The sequence below is a fragment of the Fragaria vesca genome, linkage group LG1 (genome assembly GCF_000184155.1).
Source record: "Fragaria vesca subsp. vesca linkage group LG1, FraVesHawaii_1.0, whole genome shotgun sequence".
NCBI lineage: Eukaryota > Viridiplantae > Streptophyta > Magnoliopsida > Rosales > Rosaceae > Fragaria > Fragaria vesca.
In genome coordinates this window covers 13,585,919-13,605,003 of record NC_020491.1, presented here as the reverse complement: position 1 = coordinate 13,605,003, position 19,085 = coordinate 13,585,919, and the positions used below count along the sequence as shown (strand labels likewise).

General features: G+C 39.7%; 2 protein-coding genes and 1 pseudogene across 2 annotated transcripts; all 3 read right to left on the bottom strand.

The window, feature by feature from the left end:
* Positions 1–1,043: 1,043 nt before the first annotated feature.
* On the bottom strand, positions 1,044–2,889 carry LOC101299032 (xyloglucan galactosyltransferase KATAMARI1-like). The gene has a single exon (XM_004288162.1). It carries the CDS (start codon positions 2,523–2,525, stop codon positions 1,068–1,070), a length of 1,458 nt encoding a protein of 485 aa, XP_004288210.1. The 5' UTR covers positions 2,526–2,889; the 3' UTR covers positions 1,044–1,067.
* A 1,092-nt stretch (positions 2,890–3,981) lies between these two features.
* On the bottom strand, positions 3,982–5,213 carry LOC101304717 (annotated as a pseudogene).
* A 4,010-nt stretch (positions 5,214–9,223) lies between these two features.
* On the bottom strand, positions 9,224–11,341 carry LOC101298744 (pentatricopeptide repeat-containing protein At5g38730-like). The gene has a single exon (XM_004288161.1). It carries the CDS (start codon positions 11,339–11,341, stop codon positions 9,572–9,574), a length of 1,770 nt encoding a protein of 589 aa, XP_004288209.1. The 3' UTR covers positions 9,224–9,571.
* Between the last annotated feature and the right edge of the window lie 7,744 nt (positions 11,342–19,085).

Here is a 19,085-nt window from a genome sequence, read left to right as displayed (position 1 = left end):
ACAACACATTCGTTCTCCATTTTGTAAAAGGGGTCATGAATCTGTAATTTTGGTCTAGATCGACCTCGTAATTACAACATATGAACATTTTATTACAAAATTTTCAACCAAATGTCTTTATGTTTGTAAAAGTGTTGTGAAAGATATAATTATTTTCTCAATACAAAAAACATAACTCAATTATAAAACTAAGAATCATATTACGTGAAAAATGGTCTATTTGGTCCAAATCTGAAAATTTACAATTCGACCCTAATTAAACCCATAAATATGTAAATTTGGTTTGCACTTCGTAATTACAACATACGGACATTTATTATAAAAGTTTTAACCAAATGTCCTTAATTATATTTGTAAAAATAATTAAAAAAACCACGGTATAAAAAACTGGTGGGTACTCTAGAGTTTTCCTTTTAAGTTCAGACACTACTCTGTGTCTGGAGATCATGTCAGAACGTTTCCCTCCTAGCCGTCAAGAAATAAATTGGGATTGAAGATGATACATTTTACTCGATAAATGGCTTAGACGCTTGGTACATAGTTTAGCATTCAACAAAGCTAGAATCATTTTACTATGCTGAATGCAAATTTGAGCTAACAGGCGCAATTACGAATGCAAAAATGAGTATGTCTTAATTAGGTGGTTTGTGAAGACTTTGATGGCTATCCTGAGATGGAGCTTCTACAGATTAGGTTGTGGCAGATATGCGCGAAGAATTTATCCTAGGATTAGGGTTTATGTGCGAAGAAGAAGCTTCTTCTTTCTAATGATACCTCATTGTGGATAAAAGATACCTCATTTCTCTTGAACAAGTTTTAGAAAAATTACATAGTAAATTAAAGAATCATATATATATGTTTGTGTCTGCATCCAATGAATTATTAGATATATACATGAGTAGACGAGAAATTTGAACCACTATTTGACTGGGTGATGTAGAACTAATTAACTATATATATGTATCTTCAGATCATGTTGCTACGCGAATAAAATTCTCAACCAATACGTACTGTTTTCCACTTCAAAAACATAAAAAAAATTCAGTTAGCACCTCCCAAAATCAAAATCAATCAACAAATTTCTTGACCTTCTTGGCCAATGATGCAAGCGCAACATCAACAGCATCTTCAAACCCAAAATCACTCGCATTCGGGTTAGCATACGTCAAACTCGGTATCAAACCTATGATCTTCTCCCTCATCCTCTTGACCTTCTCGCTCGGAATCTTCAACAGCTCATCTTCTATTCTCTTCCTCGCTTTACTTCTCTGATCTATATACACAGAATACTCGCTTCTTTCCTCCGGCAAGTACCACTGATACTGACTGTACGCCGTGTGCGGCGAAAAGAACACCGGAATGCAACCGGCCAGCACCGAGTCAAACGTTGACCGCCGCGTGAACGTGTCGCCGGGGGCTTGTAAACAAAATACCGATTCACTCATCACCTTCAACACCTCACTCGGCTCTTGGCATTTTCTAGCTTCGTCGTTACCCCCACGACAATTCAATAACATGCACCGAGTTGACTCGCCGCATTGCTTTATGAACTTGTTCCGGATCGCCGCCTTCCTTCTCTTCGCTCCGATGAAAGAGAACAAGTGGCGCCGGTGAGTTTCTCTCATCTTAGTCTGCCACGTGGACATGTCGTGCCAAGTGGAGGGGTGGAAGTACGAAGGGTATGGTATGCCATGTTGGTTCGAGCCGTTGAAAGGGTTTCTCTCGATGATCAGAACCGACATGTTTTCGACTCCGGCGAGTTTAAGGAGTCGGCCGGCTCCAACCCACGACGACTTGAAATCACGTACGACGCGCCCTAGGGCCATAAAGTGGTCTTTTCCCTTTTGTTTCTGCCACGTGGGTTGGAATTGTAGATAGTCGACCAAGCCGACGTCGAGCTCGTCGCGCGCGGTTTGGTTCCGTTCCCGGAACTTGCTCGAGACGTGAAGGCCGCCGTAGTAGGGTACGTAGAAGAGAGTGGCACGCGCGGGGTCGTACGTGCGGCAGGGGTGGTTGAGGAGCCGCGCGTGGAAGATCATCTCCGCCGCGAACTGGTTGGTGGCGTACCAGCTATTGCTGTTGTTGGTTTCTAACGTGGAGCCTATAGTCGCAAGTGGCTGGCCGAGTCCGGAGTTAGCTACATGGGGGCACATGTCGGTACGAAAGTTGAGGTCGTGGCAGTTGTGAAGGAGTCCGAGGTTGAACTTCGCCGGCAATGTGTATACGTAGACGGAGACTTGTTGGTTGCACTTCGGAACTGTGACGTATGGTTTGGTTGGGGCTGTGAGAACGTCGTCGTTTTTGCTGCTGCTGCTGTTGCTGTTGCTGTTGTTATTGTTCTGGTTTCGATTTTGATTAACATGAGGAGAATCATGATGTTGAATGTGGTCATGATCATGTTTTTGTTGGATAAGAGTGTCGGGAGACGATGGGAACCAAAAGATGAGGAAAGCAGCTGATAGAAAGAGAAGAAGGGAAGAGCTGAACCGGAGAAGGATTGGAGGTTTTTTCTCACCGGAAAACATGAAGATGAAGAAGCCAAAGAAGCAAAAACTAGAATACGTACAGTGCAGTCTATATTATAAGATTATTAAGTCTTGAGTCTTAATAAACGGCTGAAATCAAGGTTGTAGTTTAGCTCACCATTCTATATTGTCGGCAGGTTCTTACTGAGGACGCTATAGCAACTAGATAGCCACATATTAATACTATTGAAAAATAGTATGAGTAATCGATTTTGCTAATTCTATGTTCGACCAAAAATAAAATATATGTCTGACATCGCCTTGAGGATGCATGTGTCTCTCTCGTTGGACTTGGATTAACTGGTACCGGTGCTATATAAGGATTACTTTACCGGTTTGGGATGCATTCGGCCGGGGACATTGTAACACTTGAGACTATAAAAGGTTTGTTTTCAATCACTCTTCTTTAACTTGCGTTATCAAGAGTTTATAGATAACAACATCTAAGACTGTCTAGCTATCACGTACGTACTTCAGCCTATATACTTTCTCCAAAGCCTGCCCACAACTCTTCAGCCTCCTACGTACTTCCCCCTTTGGTGGAACACAAGACTTGAACATGCATGTTGGAAAAAGGAAGGGGAAGAAGTTCATTTTGACATCGGAAGCAAACGAGCCCCATGTAACCAGCACGATCCCTTTGTGTTAGGAAGAACCTAACACATCACAATGCCACAACAGAAGTGTTCTAATTCCCTATTAAATAAGGAGACCCATTAAATAAAATAAAACCATTTGATATATGCGACAAAAGGAGACCACTGTCCACTGGAAGGCACATACAGGGTGATGCAGCAGATAATTCATTACAGAATACAGTAATTTGTGAGAGCAATGCTCCATAATAATACAAGAATAACGACTACAATATATATCGAAATAATTAAAAAAAAAAGAAGAGGGTAGACGGATGGAAAAGGAATATAATTTAAACAAGGAGTTGGTTTGTGGAACACGCATGCATGTGGGTACAAATGTGTGATCAAATTGGACGATTATTGGAAGGAGAATATGTGGACAATATGTTCTTGGCTGAAAACGGGTTTGTCTTCGTACTCATACTATATGGTATGACATACTTATTGTAAATATGTCTAATTGTGTGACACATGAGAGTTTTTAAGGGGTAAATGATTATTATATGATTATTTAGTTGACTCTTTAATCAATGATAATCACATATTTTGTGAGGTATGCTATATCATATGGTATACTAGAATTTTCTGCTAAATTAAAAACAACCCAAATTATTATGTTTGTATGTAGATAGTTTCAGTTGCTTGAAGCATTCCTGTGATCCACGTTACTAGAATCCAGTTGATTGCATATTTGCATAGTCTATTAGAGTAGCTAGTATATAGAACATGCTGCTAGACAACATAGTTTTCGAAAACTTAACGTTTTTACTTTTACATATCTATGATCCATATCAAATTTTACTCTCACATTCTATTATCTAATTTATAGTATTTTTGACGTGCTTGGCCAATGACGCAACTGCAACATCCTCAAACCCTAAATTTGATGCAATTGGATGGGCATATGTCAAGCTCCGAATCAAATCTATAAGCTTTTCACGCATCCTCTGAACCCTGTCGCTCGAAATCTTCAGCAATTCTTCTTCAATTTTCTTACTCGCATTGCTCTTCTCGTCTATGAGCACAGAGTACGCGCTCGCATCTTCAGGTAAAAACCATGCGTACTGGTTGTAAGCAGACTTGTCTGAAAAGAAAACAGGTATATATGCAGCCCATCAGCACTGAATAGAACGTCGACCGCCTCGTCGGCGTGTCTCCGGGCGCTTGTAAGCAAAATACCGACTGAGTCATCACCTTCAGGACCTCACATGGCTGCAGGCACATCTTACCGCCACCGGATCCGCCTCAATTTAAGAGCTTGAAACGAGTCGACTCAGCACATTGCCTTATGCACTCCTTTCGCATCCCCCTAGTCTTTCTTGGCCCACCTACAAAGGAAAACAAGTGAGAGGCCTCTCCATTTCCCTCACCTTGTCTTGCCATGTTACCATTTCTTCCGACGTTGTTGGTTCTCGCTGGACTGAGATTTCTCTGTGATAAACACCGACATGTTTCTCGCGGCCGGTAGTATTAGCAGGTTGTTGGCTTTGTCAAATTTTTCGATCCCCATGTAATCGTATGCGACTCTCCCTAGGACCATAAAGTGGTCTTTACCAATGGTCCTCTTCCACATGGGCTGTGCCTGAATGTAATTGGCCAAGTCCACCGCAAGCTGGTTGCGTGCGGTGGAGTTGGACTCTTTGAATTGGTTTAGATAGTAGAGGCCGCCGTAGAAGGGGACGTAAAATAGACTGGCACGTGTGGGATCCCACGTTCGGCAAGGATGGTTGAGCAGGCGTGCATGGAAGATGAGCTCCGAGGCGAACTGCATGGTGTTGAACCAGCTAGTAACCTTCCCCGGTGTGTCGTCAAAGAGTGGCTGGCCGAGTCCCGAGTTGGCGACGGAGGGACACAAGGTGTAGGTGGCGGCAATGGTGCGGCAGCGGTCGAGGAAGTCGACGTTGAACCGTGGCGGCAAAGTGTATACGTACACTGAAAGGCTTGGATCGACGCAGGTGGAAAGCAGGAATGGTTCTTCATCTGTTGTACTACCGGTATCTGTTGTCAGGTGTTGGGGAATGTTAATGTTGTTTATGATTGTATAACTCATTGTAGATGGGAACCAGACGATGAGGACCATAAGAATCCAAGCAACCGGTACAAAGAAACAAATGAGAGCAATGCATCGGATCAAGTGTGGCATACTGAAGATCCGTTCCTCTGAGTTTATTTCAATATATAGGAATAGCATGATTTTTTGTTTTTAAGGTGATAATCGAATAAGTTGGTCTAACCAGGTATTTTAAATTTCTATTCTTGGCAAGAGTTGCTATAAATAAAAACTTCAAATTACTTGCCAAAACAAAACGGTGAAAACGGGTGCCAAACCGAAAATTAGTGAAATAAAAACGAAAGTAGAAGAAAATTAGTTGTTTTTAATAGGAACATGGAAGCAATTAATCCCCTGTATTTTGTACCACGATAGCCTAAATCAGATACTAAGAGCATCTTTGATAGTCTCTATCTTAACTCCTTAGCTATTTTAGAGAATTTGTTTAGCTTTTTATCAACTTTAGCAGCTGCGACTCTAAGTTTAGTATGTATTTACTAATATTGATAAAAATGCAGCTCAATTTTATCTCTTTTCTTTTCTTATGATGGAAGAGGGATCTAGGACCTCTCTGATTGCCTAGAGAGATGTCGCTAAGACTGGTTACACTACTTGAGGCCTTGAGCCAATTCATTCTCCGTGAATAGTACTGGCTAGGTTGTTGGATATGCTTCACAGGGTTTTAAAAAGGTTGAATACAAAAGAAAAGTATCAAAGATTGTTAATCTCTCTCATGGGAAGATAATCCAAAGGATCTAGGATAAGAGCCATAACAATATCTTATGTGTGAAGCATAATCTCCCTCCAACTGGTTGATCAGTGATCCAGTGCAACCTTCTCATTATACAAATACGAAAGCTGAAGAACTCAAAATCTCCTTTATGTAGACCAATTATATTTTTTTAACCCAACTAATTGAATTAGTGGGCATATCCTGCTCAGGATACTCGAGGGAATATACATTAGTTATATTCACGAAGCCTTTTGCGTAGTAAAGTCGTATCTTTTTGCACTTGGTATGATACTAGCTACATGTTGCAGCGGTTTTAATCGCCCAGTTGGCCACTTCAAGTATATCTTAGAGTGCTTAATTCATTCTGCAGCTGCAGAGGGTATCAGTTTCAATTTGTTTCCCAAATCCAAAGTTCAGTTGGCTAATTTGCAGAATCTAAGGCAATCTTGGTATTTTACCCTAAGATAATGTGATCAGATATATTGAAGTTGTTCAAAAGCAATGATAGTATACTATTTTATTTTTTTAAAAAATATTTTATTAATAACTCACACACTCTACATATATCTGTGAAGTTTGAACCTATAACCTCAAAGTTGTAAGTTAAACACCTTAACTAAGACACGACTCACCAACAAACTGAGGCATGTGGGAGCAATGATAGTATACTAGGATTGTAGAATGGAGATACAAATGATTTGAATAATGACTTTAGTATTATGTACTGGCATAAGCTACGAACATATTCACAACATATTTGATTTTATAATCAATTGAATTTCCGTGGAAAATGAAAAATTATCACTCTTGCTATGCATGTGAAGCTAAGATTAAGCCAACCATAGTAATGAAATTGGTTAACAACTACAAAGTAGCATTGCCCCGAAGCTCCGGAGAGCTTCAGGCCAAGCTAAGATTAATTGATCTACGAGAAATTCTTAGGTGCAACAGCCGCACCACCTGGCACATACGCACCCAATCATCATTTGACACATGTTTTTTTTTATTTTTTCACACCTGCCTTCTTCTTCTTCCTTCCTCTCTCTTCTTCTTCCTTCCTCTGTGTGATTTGCACAGGTTGGTGGAGGCGCGGCTCGACGGCGGCAGGTTGTCAGGCTTATGGTGGAGGTGACGGCGAGGGGTGTTAGGCGGCGGCTGGGCAGAGGGAGCTGAGGGGATCGGTTTCGCCGGAGAAGAGAGAGGAAGGAAGAAGAAGAGCTGCCCGGAAAAAGAAAAAGAAAAAAAACGTGTCGCTGTGCGACTGATGGGTCGCACAAGACACGTGGTGCGGCTGTCGCAAGTAAGATTTTCTCTTGATCTACAACTCCAAAATGACGCTTCCCTGAGCTCTTGGTTTAGACTTCTGTGCAACAGAACTTCCATGACTCACTACTAGACATGTCTCATCCGATTCTTTGAGGTCCAAAACTAACTTACACAATATAATCCTCACTTGGTTATCTTTAGTGATATACTGGTTTGCTTTAAAAAAAATCTCGAAACTAGTCTCTTTATCAATGAGTCACCAGCGTATATAAAATTGGTGCATCTTTTCTTTTTGTTTATGGTGTTCTTTAATTTCCATGGAGCAACAGCTCCAGCAATACCAGACCACCCACAGCTCCAACAATACAAGACCACAAGGTGCAGATTCTGAAGTCAAAGGATCTGTGGGTGGAAGCACAAACCACAGTCCACATATATACAGATTCCACTTTCAAGTATATCATATGTAGTTATATACTCCATGCTTGGTCAAAAAGCACTGGACTCAAAATGTTGCTAATTGCAACTTTCAAGCAGGGTCGTTTTTTGAAATCCAGCTCTTCAAGCATCTAAAGGAGCTTATATATAATAAGCGATCATTATCTTCCACTCAATCTCCCATGCCTTCCTTAATAATGCCCAATATGAATCATATCACATTATAATATCAAGATTGCAGATCTTACTTAGTGTAACTATATGCTCTGATCACATTTTTAACATGGATAATTGCAGCTTCCTCAAAAAGATATGCCACCTTCCCCTCCAATATCCTAGACACTATATATAAGAGCCACATTACTTGTCTTCAACACACAATCAATCAACTCCATCTCCAGTTTCCCTCAAACACACACAAAATGGGTATTTCACTCGAGCTTTCTTCTCTTAGCTGTGACTTGAGAATCATACAAGCCAAAAACATAGAGTTCCTCAAGACCACGGGAAACCTGTTCGTTAGATACTATCTTTCTGCAGGGGGTGGCAAAAGAGTTGGTCTGAACACTCGAGAAATCTCAGCCAAGTCTGATCACATCTGGAACGAGTCCATTTCCTTGGAGTGTAATGGAAGCAATAGGTTTGTGCAAGACACTGTGGTTTTTGAGCTCCGGTGGAGGAGCACAGTGCCTGTTTTTGGAAACATCGGGGGATCCCAACTACTGGGCAGGGCAGAGGTTCCATGGAAAGAAGTGCTCGAGTCACCAAACATGGAATTGGATAAGTGGCTCATGATGGTTCCAAGAAGTACTAGCGGCCGTGCTCTTGAAGGCAAACCACCTAAACTACAGGTATCTATCAAAGTTGCAGTCCAAACAGAAGTAGGAATGGAGAAAAGGACGCAGAGAAGGACAAAAAAGTGGGATGAGTGTGGTTGCAAAGATGGTCATGATTGTGGTTGCACTTGTTCTGATTACGAAATTTTTGCACTAGCAGCTTTGCTAGAGGCACTTTAGGCTAAGCATGAAGGCACCAAGGCAAGTCGGTTGACGTTAACAGTTTGAAATTTTCTTTGTAACTGTATAGAGATACAATCCAAATGGGTTTTGAGAATATAAAGTAATGAAATTGTTCCATCAAGTACCATCCTAGTTGTTTTGTATACTCTTTTATCTAAAACAAAACAAGGCATACAAATATCAATTAATCAAAGACATTAAATAAATCAATAAGCACTGCAATAGGGTATATGATTAATCTCGAGATTCACATATGCCAAAACAAAAACATCCATTTACCTGTCATTTACAAGATGTGGATTCTGAACTGCTTGGTAGATCAAGATATCAGCATCCTCCAAACCCACAACCAATATAATTTTGTAGAAACCCCATACATTCGTGTTCAGACCAAGCTGAAGCTGATGCACTTTATATGCAACTGCCACACTATGGTCGGAAGCAGCTCTTCAACAAGTAGAGACCACAGCTGCTGGGTAACTTAGACAAGCAATCCTTAGCACACCATGGCTGTGTGGTGCTTTTGGTAGTTGTTTTCAGTGCCATTATAAATTCTGAGCAAAATCAGCACCTCCTTGAAGTTGTTTATTCCATAAGATAAACAGGCATTACAAGATTGTGGTCTGCCTGGAAAACCACCCATACCATAAGCTTTCTTGGTTTGCACCATGAGTCTAGAGCAATAAGAGCGAGTAAAAGGCTAGATACCAAAATGAGAGGCAGAAGAAATAAACTTGTCTCCTAACCCTTTCACATTTGCATATAACTTTGAGTGCCTCGAGTCCATAACAGTCTAACACATTTCAAGACATGTATATTCACAGGAAGTTTGTGTCACAAACCCTTGTGGTATGAAAGATCGAGTCTACTATAAGACTCCAAGTGACATCGCCAACATTGATTTATGTTTGCTGCATTTCAGTCATCATAACAGTTTTTGACATAAGGCCTCTCTCGACCATATGATTCCAAAAGAGACATAAGATGTCACTTTCACTGGCATACGATGCATTAAAAGACCTGTAGATCTTGCGTGTTACCATCAACCTCCTCTTGAACATTTCATCTAACATCCTGGAAACTACACTTGACTTTCCCGCTTTCAAGTAAGCATATGTTAGACTAGTAAATACTACACTGTCTGCTAATATACCCTTCTCTTGCATAAGACTGTAAACCTTTTCAGCACAATCCAGCCTTTCTCGTTTACATAACCTCCTTATTAAAGCCCTGTACAGAGAGACATCAACAATTATACCTTTACTAACAAACTCATCTGGTAATTTTATAACTGCTTCTTCATTGCCGCGGTTGCAGTAAGCATCTATAATCCATGTATATGTGCAATAACTTGGGCAAAACCCGGCATCAAGCATGTTAAATAAAAGATCTTTAGCACTGTCCATTTCTGGTACCATACAAAATCCATGAATGAGTGCTTTATAGGTAAAAGCATCCAGCTTCAACCCAGAAGCCAACATCCTGTTCTTCACTTTCACTGCAGACATCATATCTCCTATTTTGCAATAAGCATTAATCAAAGTGTTACATGTAACATTGTCAGGCTCAACATTCTTTTCACTCATCTCATTCAAAAGCTTATTCGCATCCCTCATCCTGCCTTCTTGACATAATTTCCGGAGAATAGAATTATATGTAACAACTCCAGGATACAACCCCTTAGACTTCATTACCTCGCACAATCTTAAAGCTTCTTCGAGGTCATTCACTCTACAATACCCGTCAATCAATGTAGTGTAAGTTATATGATTAGGAACACAACCTTTGATATCACGGAAAAGTTTCACAGCTTCTGTCATCCTTCCTTCTCTACAAAATCCATACATAAGAGAATTGTATGTCACCATGTCAGGACTAACTCCTGCCAATTCCATTCTACTTTGAACACACAAAGCTTCATAATGCATACCTGTTTTTGAATACAACGATATCAAAGTATTAAAGGTGAAAAGATCAGGAAACACACACCTCAACTCCATCTCACTCACCAATCCTTCCGCCTTTTCTATATCCCCAGACTTGCAACAAGCATGAATCAACACATTGTAAGTATGAATATTCGGAACAACCCCACCCTTAATCATCTTCTTATAAACTTTCCAAACCATACTAATCAACCTATCTTTAACCAAAGAATTCAACAACACAGTACAAGCATGCAAATGTGGCTTAAACCCATGTACCCTCATATGCTCCAAAACCTGAATAGCATCTTGGGTCATCTTAGAATTAGCATAAGTTATCACAAGCCAGCTCAAAACATGGGAATTCACATCGGGGTCATCTTGGGTCGGAATCAAAGCATTCAAAACCGACGGGGATGACAAGAAATCCCTAAAGGCAATCTTCTCAAGAAATTGATGCGCAGTTTTGAAGTGCCTGTGTTTGGTGAGAATGTGAACCATGGTCCAAGAGCACTGCAAGGAGTGCTTGTAATTGGGTAGTGACTCTGCCCATTTGAAGAAAGACAAGGAAAGTGAAGGGGTGTAGCCATAGAGTGAGAGTTGGAGGAGTACCTGGTGGATGGCGGATGAGGTGAGACAAGACCCAAGCTTGGGATTCAGGAGGTGGCTCCAATGACCCTTGAGTACAATTGCAAACAAAGACTGAATGAGTTGGGTCTCAACAGTCAGTGGAACTGGAGCAGCCATGTGAGGGATTTTGGATGGGGTTTATGTGCTTGCATTTATCTCCCGAGAGAATAATATAGTGGAATCATACAGAGAAGAAAGAAGAGGGCAAGTGGGCAACTATAAATCTATAATAAGTTCAAGCCCCAAAAGCTAAGGCCTATCATTAAGGTTATGAAAAAGTCCAATTCAAAACCCAACCCAATCCAAATTGCAACACGATATGGGAATTTAGAGGTTCTCTACTCAACTGTTCAAATAAAACAAAGATGAATTTGGGTTTTGGCATTCTATTTGAGCGAGGGTTTAGAGTTTTGTTAGGTTTGGTGTCATTTGGTCGTGTCGTTGAGTGTGTTATGGTTATGATGTCGTTTTCGGATACTATTGCTTTTATCGGTTAGTTCTTGTTATCAATATAATGGGGATGTTGTTTTGGCATATGTATTGGCGGTTTTGGTATCTACTGCTTGAGGAGGTTGTTTCCTCTTGAGGTTGGTTATAAGGATGTATCGAGACTTTTAGAATATGTCATGTTACAGTTAAACCTTATCGGTTCTTGTCTATCGTAATGTTGGTGTTTAGGCAGAGAGGCGAGTGAGGAATTTTTGTCCCTCCCGATATTTCCCGTGGTTTGTAATTTTGGATCCTATTTAATAAATTGTTTATCTTTCTTAAAAAAAAAAAATCAAAGATGAATTTGTGCAACAGTGATCGTTTAAAGCTAAAGGAGATTTTTGCAGTCTTTGAGAGGAATTCGGGGTAGAAAATCAATGTTGAAAAATCGGCGGTGTGTTTCAGTCCAAGAACATCTGCCAATATCAAGGAGGCTTGTAGTGAGGCTCTAGATCACAAGTGATACTTTGGACTTCGTACTGTTACGGGTCGGAGCAAAAAGAAACTGTTCAAAGGTGTGACTGATAGGGTCTGGAAGAAAATTCAGGGTTGGGAAAGTAAAATGTTATCAAAAGGCGGAAAAGAGATTTGTATTAAAGTAGTGGCGCAGTCTATCATGACTTACATAATGAGTGTATTTCAGCTTCCAATTGGGATTTGTGATGAGATTAATAAGCATTTGGCGAGGTTCTAATGGGGGTAGTCGAATGGTAAGAAGGGTATACATTGGAGGAAGTGGGAGAAACTCTGTGTCCCTAAGAATTAAGGTAGTTTGGGTTTTCGGGAGTTCCAAAGCTTTAATAAAGCTCTTGTTGCGAAGATTGGATGAAGGTTGGAGCAAGATGATAAGTCGTTGGTTCACAGGATGTTAAGGCTAAGTACTTCCCTCAAAGTCAGTTTCTAGAAGCTAAAGTTGGCAAATCTCCCTCCAATAGTTGGTGGGCTATAATGTGGGGTAAAGAACTACTTTTAGAAGGGCTGCGATAGAGAGTGAGTAGTGGTGATAGTATTCGGGTTTTCGAGGATCTTTGTGTCCCATCTATACCTAAGTTCATAATTGCTTGGAAGAATGGTTTGGATTGGAATATGAAGGTGGGAGAACTAAGATCGGCTTTGAGATTTTGGTGTATGCAAGCTTTGGAACATGTTAATACTACTAGTGAAATGGAGGCAGTGCTAAGTATTCCTTTGGTTCGTAACAATGGTAGGGATAAATTGATTTGGACTACTCGCAATAAACATGGAAAATTTTCTGTTAAAAGTGCATACTGATTGGCTACACAAAAGTGGCATCGATCTGCTCCGATTGTTTTTGCATACTGGAAGCACTTATGGAAACTGAAGGTGCCTCCGAAAATGTGTCACTTCCTTTGACGCTGTTCCATGGGATTTATTCCATGTCTATGGTCCTTATATCAATGTTATATCGCCCATCATCCTTTATGCCCGAGATGTCAGCAATATAACGAAACACCATTGCATGCAATATGTTTATGTCCCTATAGTGTTGCGGTGTTGGAGAGGTTGAGCTTTTATGACAAGCTGGTTTCGGGTATGTTTTCGGATTTTTCAGAATTTTTTGACCATGCTATTACGGTTGTTTCTTTGAATGAAATGAAGTTGTTGGTTATTTTACTTTGGAGTCATTGGGCAGAGCGTAATAGAGTAATACATGGTGAGTGTAATACCCTAGATTTTCATATCAATTTTTTTGTATTATTTCCTTAATTAATGAAGGATTATTTATGAAAATTCTTTGGTTATGCGAAGTTGAAGTTTCGGGAATTTATTTAAGGTGCTTTGACTTTTAAGAGGCCAAAAGTTGACTTTATTTTTCATAAGTTATCTTCGAAAATTTCCTTCACGAAATTTGTAGAGTTTGTCGATACGAGTTCGTAGACATGCGGCACGCCTCAAATGGATGTTGTATGAAGAAGTTATGGTTAGAGGAAGTTTGTTTCCGGGTTTGAAAAGAGTATAAGTAGAAAAATGTGTGTGGGATGTTTTTGGGAACCCTAAAAATAGGTCAGCCTCTCTTTTTTTCTCTCTTCCCTCTCTTTTCTCTCTTCTCTCTTCTCTCTCTTCTCCCCCTTCCTCTCCCGAGCTCTCCCGAGAGCATAACTTCCGCCGGAGCTAGCTCCGCCGTCCGGCCACCAATCGGACCGCCATCGGTCCCGTTCGACTCCCACAGGTGTCCTCTTCAAGGCTGGGCAGCTGCTACTCGGTGTGGGATGCCGAAAACAACGCTTTCGACCAGAAAAGGGGGCTGCTGTGCCACCGATCGGAACCGCCATATACGGCGGCGACAAGGGGCAACCTTAGGTGAGTTTTGATCCTCTCCTCCTCCTAGTAGTGTCTAGGCATAGATTGAAGTGAGTTTTTGAGGTTTTGAAGCCGGTTTTGCAGGTTTGAAGAGTGATTACGGGTTAGGGTTTCGGGGCAGTTTCCGGCCAAAATTGGTCGAAGTCTCAGGTATGAAAGTTGTTTCCCTTGCTTCAAGCTTCAACTTTGCTGTTGTGAGTTTCTCCTAATTCGGAAGTTTGGGGTGGCGCATGGGGCCCACTCGCCGCCGCCTATGGTGGCGCGTGGCGGCGCGTCCGGCTGAGTTGCGGCCTTAGTTTCCTGTGGTTAGCTAGTCCTTACTGTTGTGAGCTTGTTGAGTGGTAGTGTGGCTAGATTTTAAGCAAGGTTGGCATGTTAGGACTTAGGTTTATTTGTGTAGGCTTGGTTGAGGTTTGAGTTAGGATTTGAGGATTAGAGGCAGCCATTTTGGGTCTCTAAGTTCGACGACTTTGGAAAGTTGTCCTCCCTTGAACTAAGGGTTAGTTAAGGGTATTGTGATAACCTATAGTATTTTAGTTACTAAGGTTTTAATTGTGCTATTTTTTAGGTGATTTGTGAAGTTGTGTTTAGTTTGCCTTGGTCGGTTGTGAAATTTGCAGCGGGATATTTAGGTGAGTAAATCTCACCAAGGTTCACTTTTGAACCTATTGTTATTATGGTCATATGATAATAATGATGATAATGTTGGATTTAAAAATATGCTTTTAATTATTTTAAATATATATGAGCTTGATCGTCAACGGCTCATAGGTAAGATAAAACAAGTTTTCTTTAAATGCTATTTTGAGATTCATGTGATCATAATTTTATTGATTATTGATAGATTATTCTTTTGGAATATCTATAATTTGTTCATGTAAATATATCCATGTGGAAGGATATAAAATAATGATGTGATATTGTGTTATTGTGAATAATGATGTGATATTATGTTGTTGAGTATAATGTTGTGATATTATGATTGTTAGATAAATAGCCAAACCGGGTTCTAAGCCTTTAATTGGGTGATTGGTTGCAGTTAAGATGCTATTTATCACTTTTGTGTTGATTATTAGACAGTCAAACCGGATTCTAAGCCTTTGGCCGGGTGATTGGTTACGGTTAGGAATAGAGCTCTAGTCCGTCTGTCAGTGTAGGTCATGGGAGATACTGTATGGTATCTGGGACCCATGGGTACACATTGTGTTGTTGTAAGTCATAAGGGGTATTTTATTAAATATCTGTGACTCATGGGTACATTTCTTGGGTAATGTGTTGGATGTGTGGTTTTTAATTATTGATCCAATCTCTCTTGTGGAATATTGGATGTGATAAATGTTGTGTTATTTTTGAGTTTACTCATACGAGCTTTTTAGCTTACCGGATTTGTTGTTTACAACCCGGTGCACCAATTCTTGGTGTAGGGGTTAGACTTGCAGGTGAGGATCAGCAGGGTTGAGGTGGATGCTTAGTGGCAGGTTTTTTTGTTGGGTTTTGGTTGTTCATTGTATATATATTTTTTATATATATACATTGGGATAGACAATATTAAACTCATGTGAGAGTTTCATTTCTTAACTCTCAAGTTTATGTAAACAAGAAAATGTAATATTTAACTCAATTTGGAGTTGCGTGTAAATTTACTTTCCGCATTGAGTTACTTTCTCCTTGAATTTTATTGAAACAAGTTTTGGGATTATAGTATTTTAAGTTATATCATGCCAAAATTTTTGAAAAGTTCATTTCGAAAAAATTTTCAAAAATTGGGGCGTGACAGTAGCCTCATCGACCTTCTAATCTACTATATGAGCAAGGAGTGTTAATGTGGGATAGTATGATGGTTGTGCAGCATCGTAGTCAGGTGAATAATGGGTGGGAAACTCAGCATGGTAGGAGTAGGTGGTGTGCACCTAGTCCAAGTTCATTGAAACTTAATTGCGACGCTGCTGTGTTTGAAAATTGGGTTTGTGTTGGTACTAGTGCAGTGCTAAGAAATAGCCTGGGGGTAGATCTGTAAATGGACTTGATCTTGATCCGGGCCCACTCCGGATCTGTGGTTTTTAAACGGGTTTATGTCTAAAATTTGACCCGTTAATCCGTTAAGGACCTGCATCAGTTAACCTGTTTATTAAACAGATCGGATACGGATCGAGGTTAATCCGATCCGTTAAGGACCCAGATCCGTTTTAAAATAATTATAATATTTTTATAAATATAATATTACTGATAAATATTAAATAATATAATAATTATTTGGATAACCTAAACGTTTAAATTGCTTCTAAAGTATGATTTGATGAAGTTGAAGATTATTGATGTTTATATTTTTTTTTATGCTCTTTGCTAAAAACATTGGAGGTCTAGTATTTTGATTATATTAGGTCTAGTATTTTGATTATATTAGTTTATTGTTAAGGAGTATTTTGGCCATGTAATTCAACTTTTGATGTAAACTTTTATTTTGTTATAACATTTCATTAGTGTTTTATGAAAATTTATGATAAAATTAAGAAATTATTTAAAATTTGAAAATATTTATTATTATAAATGGATCAGATTAACGGGTCGGGTATCCATTAACCTTCCGAATCAGGATTTGGTCCGAGCTATCAATGATAACAGGTCGGATCCGGATCTAGGTCGATCCGGTCCATTTACAGGTCTGCATTGGGGAGTTGGTTTTGACTGTGGGAGAAAGACTGCAAGGACGCCTCAGTCCTCGCGTTTCTGAGCTGTTGGCAATACTGATAGGTATTGAGGTTGTGATTGAAAGAGGTTGGCAGGTGGAGCGCATAGAAACTGATTATTTAGAGGCTGTTAACTTGATGAATGAGACATGGGAGTGTTTTGTTGAGGATGAAGTTTTGTTCGAGAAAATTAGAATGCTACTACCTGAGGTTAGTAGAGATGTTATTGCTTATACTCCTAGAAGTGCTAATCTTGTGACACATTCGATTGCTTAGTTTGTAGCCCGTGTTGAAGGGCGTTTTACATGGTTACGGGTTGGGCCTGATTGGCTCATGGATGTCATCTTCGATGATAGACTCGTAATTGTTTCTAGTAGTGGGGAAATAAGTGGGGAACGAATGTCCACCACTGATAATTCCGTTGTGTTGTAGTCTTTTTTATTTGAATAAAACTATGGATTGCTCTAAAAAAAAAAAACAACTAACCATCTTTTTGGATATTGTGACTTCGTCATCAATCAAGTATGGAATTTGGTAAATATTGTCTCCCCAATTTACTAGGAAGAGGGGTTCTTAATTAACGTCTTTTTAAGGAACTATATGTTACTTAGTCTTAAGATGCTGATTTGTTTGCAAAACTGCTTACCATATGCCAACAGGTTTGGAAAATCAAGAATGATACAATTTTTAGATGGGCAACTTTTAATTCCTTTTTCAATCAAAAAAAAAAAAAAAACTTACTAATTCCCTTTAAAGTTTAAACTATCATGGCATCAGCTTTTTTTTCTTTGAGGTGTGTTGATCTTGATATTATTTCTAGTGGAGTGCAACTTTAAAACCCAAGTACCACTATTAGGTGATAAACACCTCCTAGTTCTTTTGTTAAAAAAAACAACTTTGATGGTTTAGTTATGAGAAATTCCGCGGCAAGTGGTTTACTCTTCCGGGATGTTCATCTCGACTAACATATATATGTAGCATCCAACCAAGTTAGAAGAGCTTCAGTGCTTGTTGCTTAGGTGTTATCATTAAGAGATAGTCTGGTGAAAGCGAATGAGAAAGGCTTGACAAGATAGAGTTGAAGTGAATGGAGATTCTAATTTCGTAGTTGAAGTAGTGAATGATCGAATTGATCTACCTTTTAGAGATTGATCAAGTTAGTTCAAGACATTAGAGATGTGGTGATTAGTTTTGATTCCATTAATAATTTAAACGTGTCTTTCGTGAAGCCAATTTTATAATGGATGTTATTGCTGATCTTGGTTACTCTAGTGGTTCCCATGATAGGGTTCATATTGAGACTTCTAAAGTCTTGTTATTTGATATGGTAAATTTTTAATGTTGTAGATGCTAAAAGTAGTGTTAAGAATACAAAACTTGAATATAATTAAGGTTTTATCATGAAGTAGCTATCCAATAGTAAAGACAACTCAATATGTATCTACGTGTCTAATCACTTTTATTTTTAGACAAAAAAATAATGATTAAATTTAGTGTGCTACCTTGAACTTTAGGTCATTCATCAGTTGTGTCTCTATTATTTTTTTCTCATCACGTGTACCCTTGTACTCTCGATATCAATCAGGATTGGACAAAATTTCAAAATTTCTCCAAACATGAGGTAAACATCTAACGTGAGGAGACAAAGATGGCCCACCGCTCAATTCTTAACCCAAATGGTGGGCAAAAAACGTCTTTTAAGTCATTTTCTTTTTCCATTTTTTTTAATTTGTCTTCAATTCTTAATTTCTTATTTTCTTTTAATTCCTTCTCCCCTCTCTCTACAACTTCCCTCCTCCATTTTCTTCACTTCCCCTTCTGCAAAATCTAACCCTAGAACTTCAATCTTCACCTTCCCCAAAGGCTCCTACGCCTTCTTTCACCAAACTCAACCGCACCCACCACCAAAGTGTCACCAAAATCTCACAATCCCGCCACCACCAAATCCAATTACACCCACGATAAACTCTGCCGAGAACCCCCCTCTTCCCGTCACCACCAAATCCAAAATCTAACCCTTATGCAAAATCTCGAAATCCTTAATCGCCTCCCCTAAAAACCACTCCTAATCTCATTCGAAGAGTACGACTTCTTCCTCTAGCAGTATTCCTCCAGCTCCGACCAATACTCACTACAGCACCACGAGCTCATCTGATAATGAAGATAACGATTGGGATTCGAGATCCGAGATGGGGACCCGATCCTTCGATGCTTCGGTTCGAACCGAACTGCCGTTGGCCCAAGTGATACCGAAGTACATCTGTAAATGGGGTCTTCTCCTGGCGGTGATGGCGACGAGGGCGAGGCGGGAGAGGGTAGGTTTTTTTAGGGTTGAAGGGGAATTGAAGAGTGGGTTTGGGAGT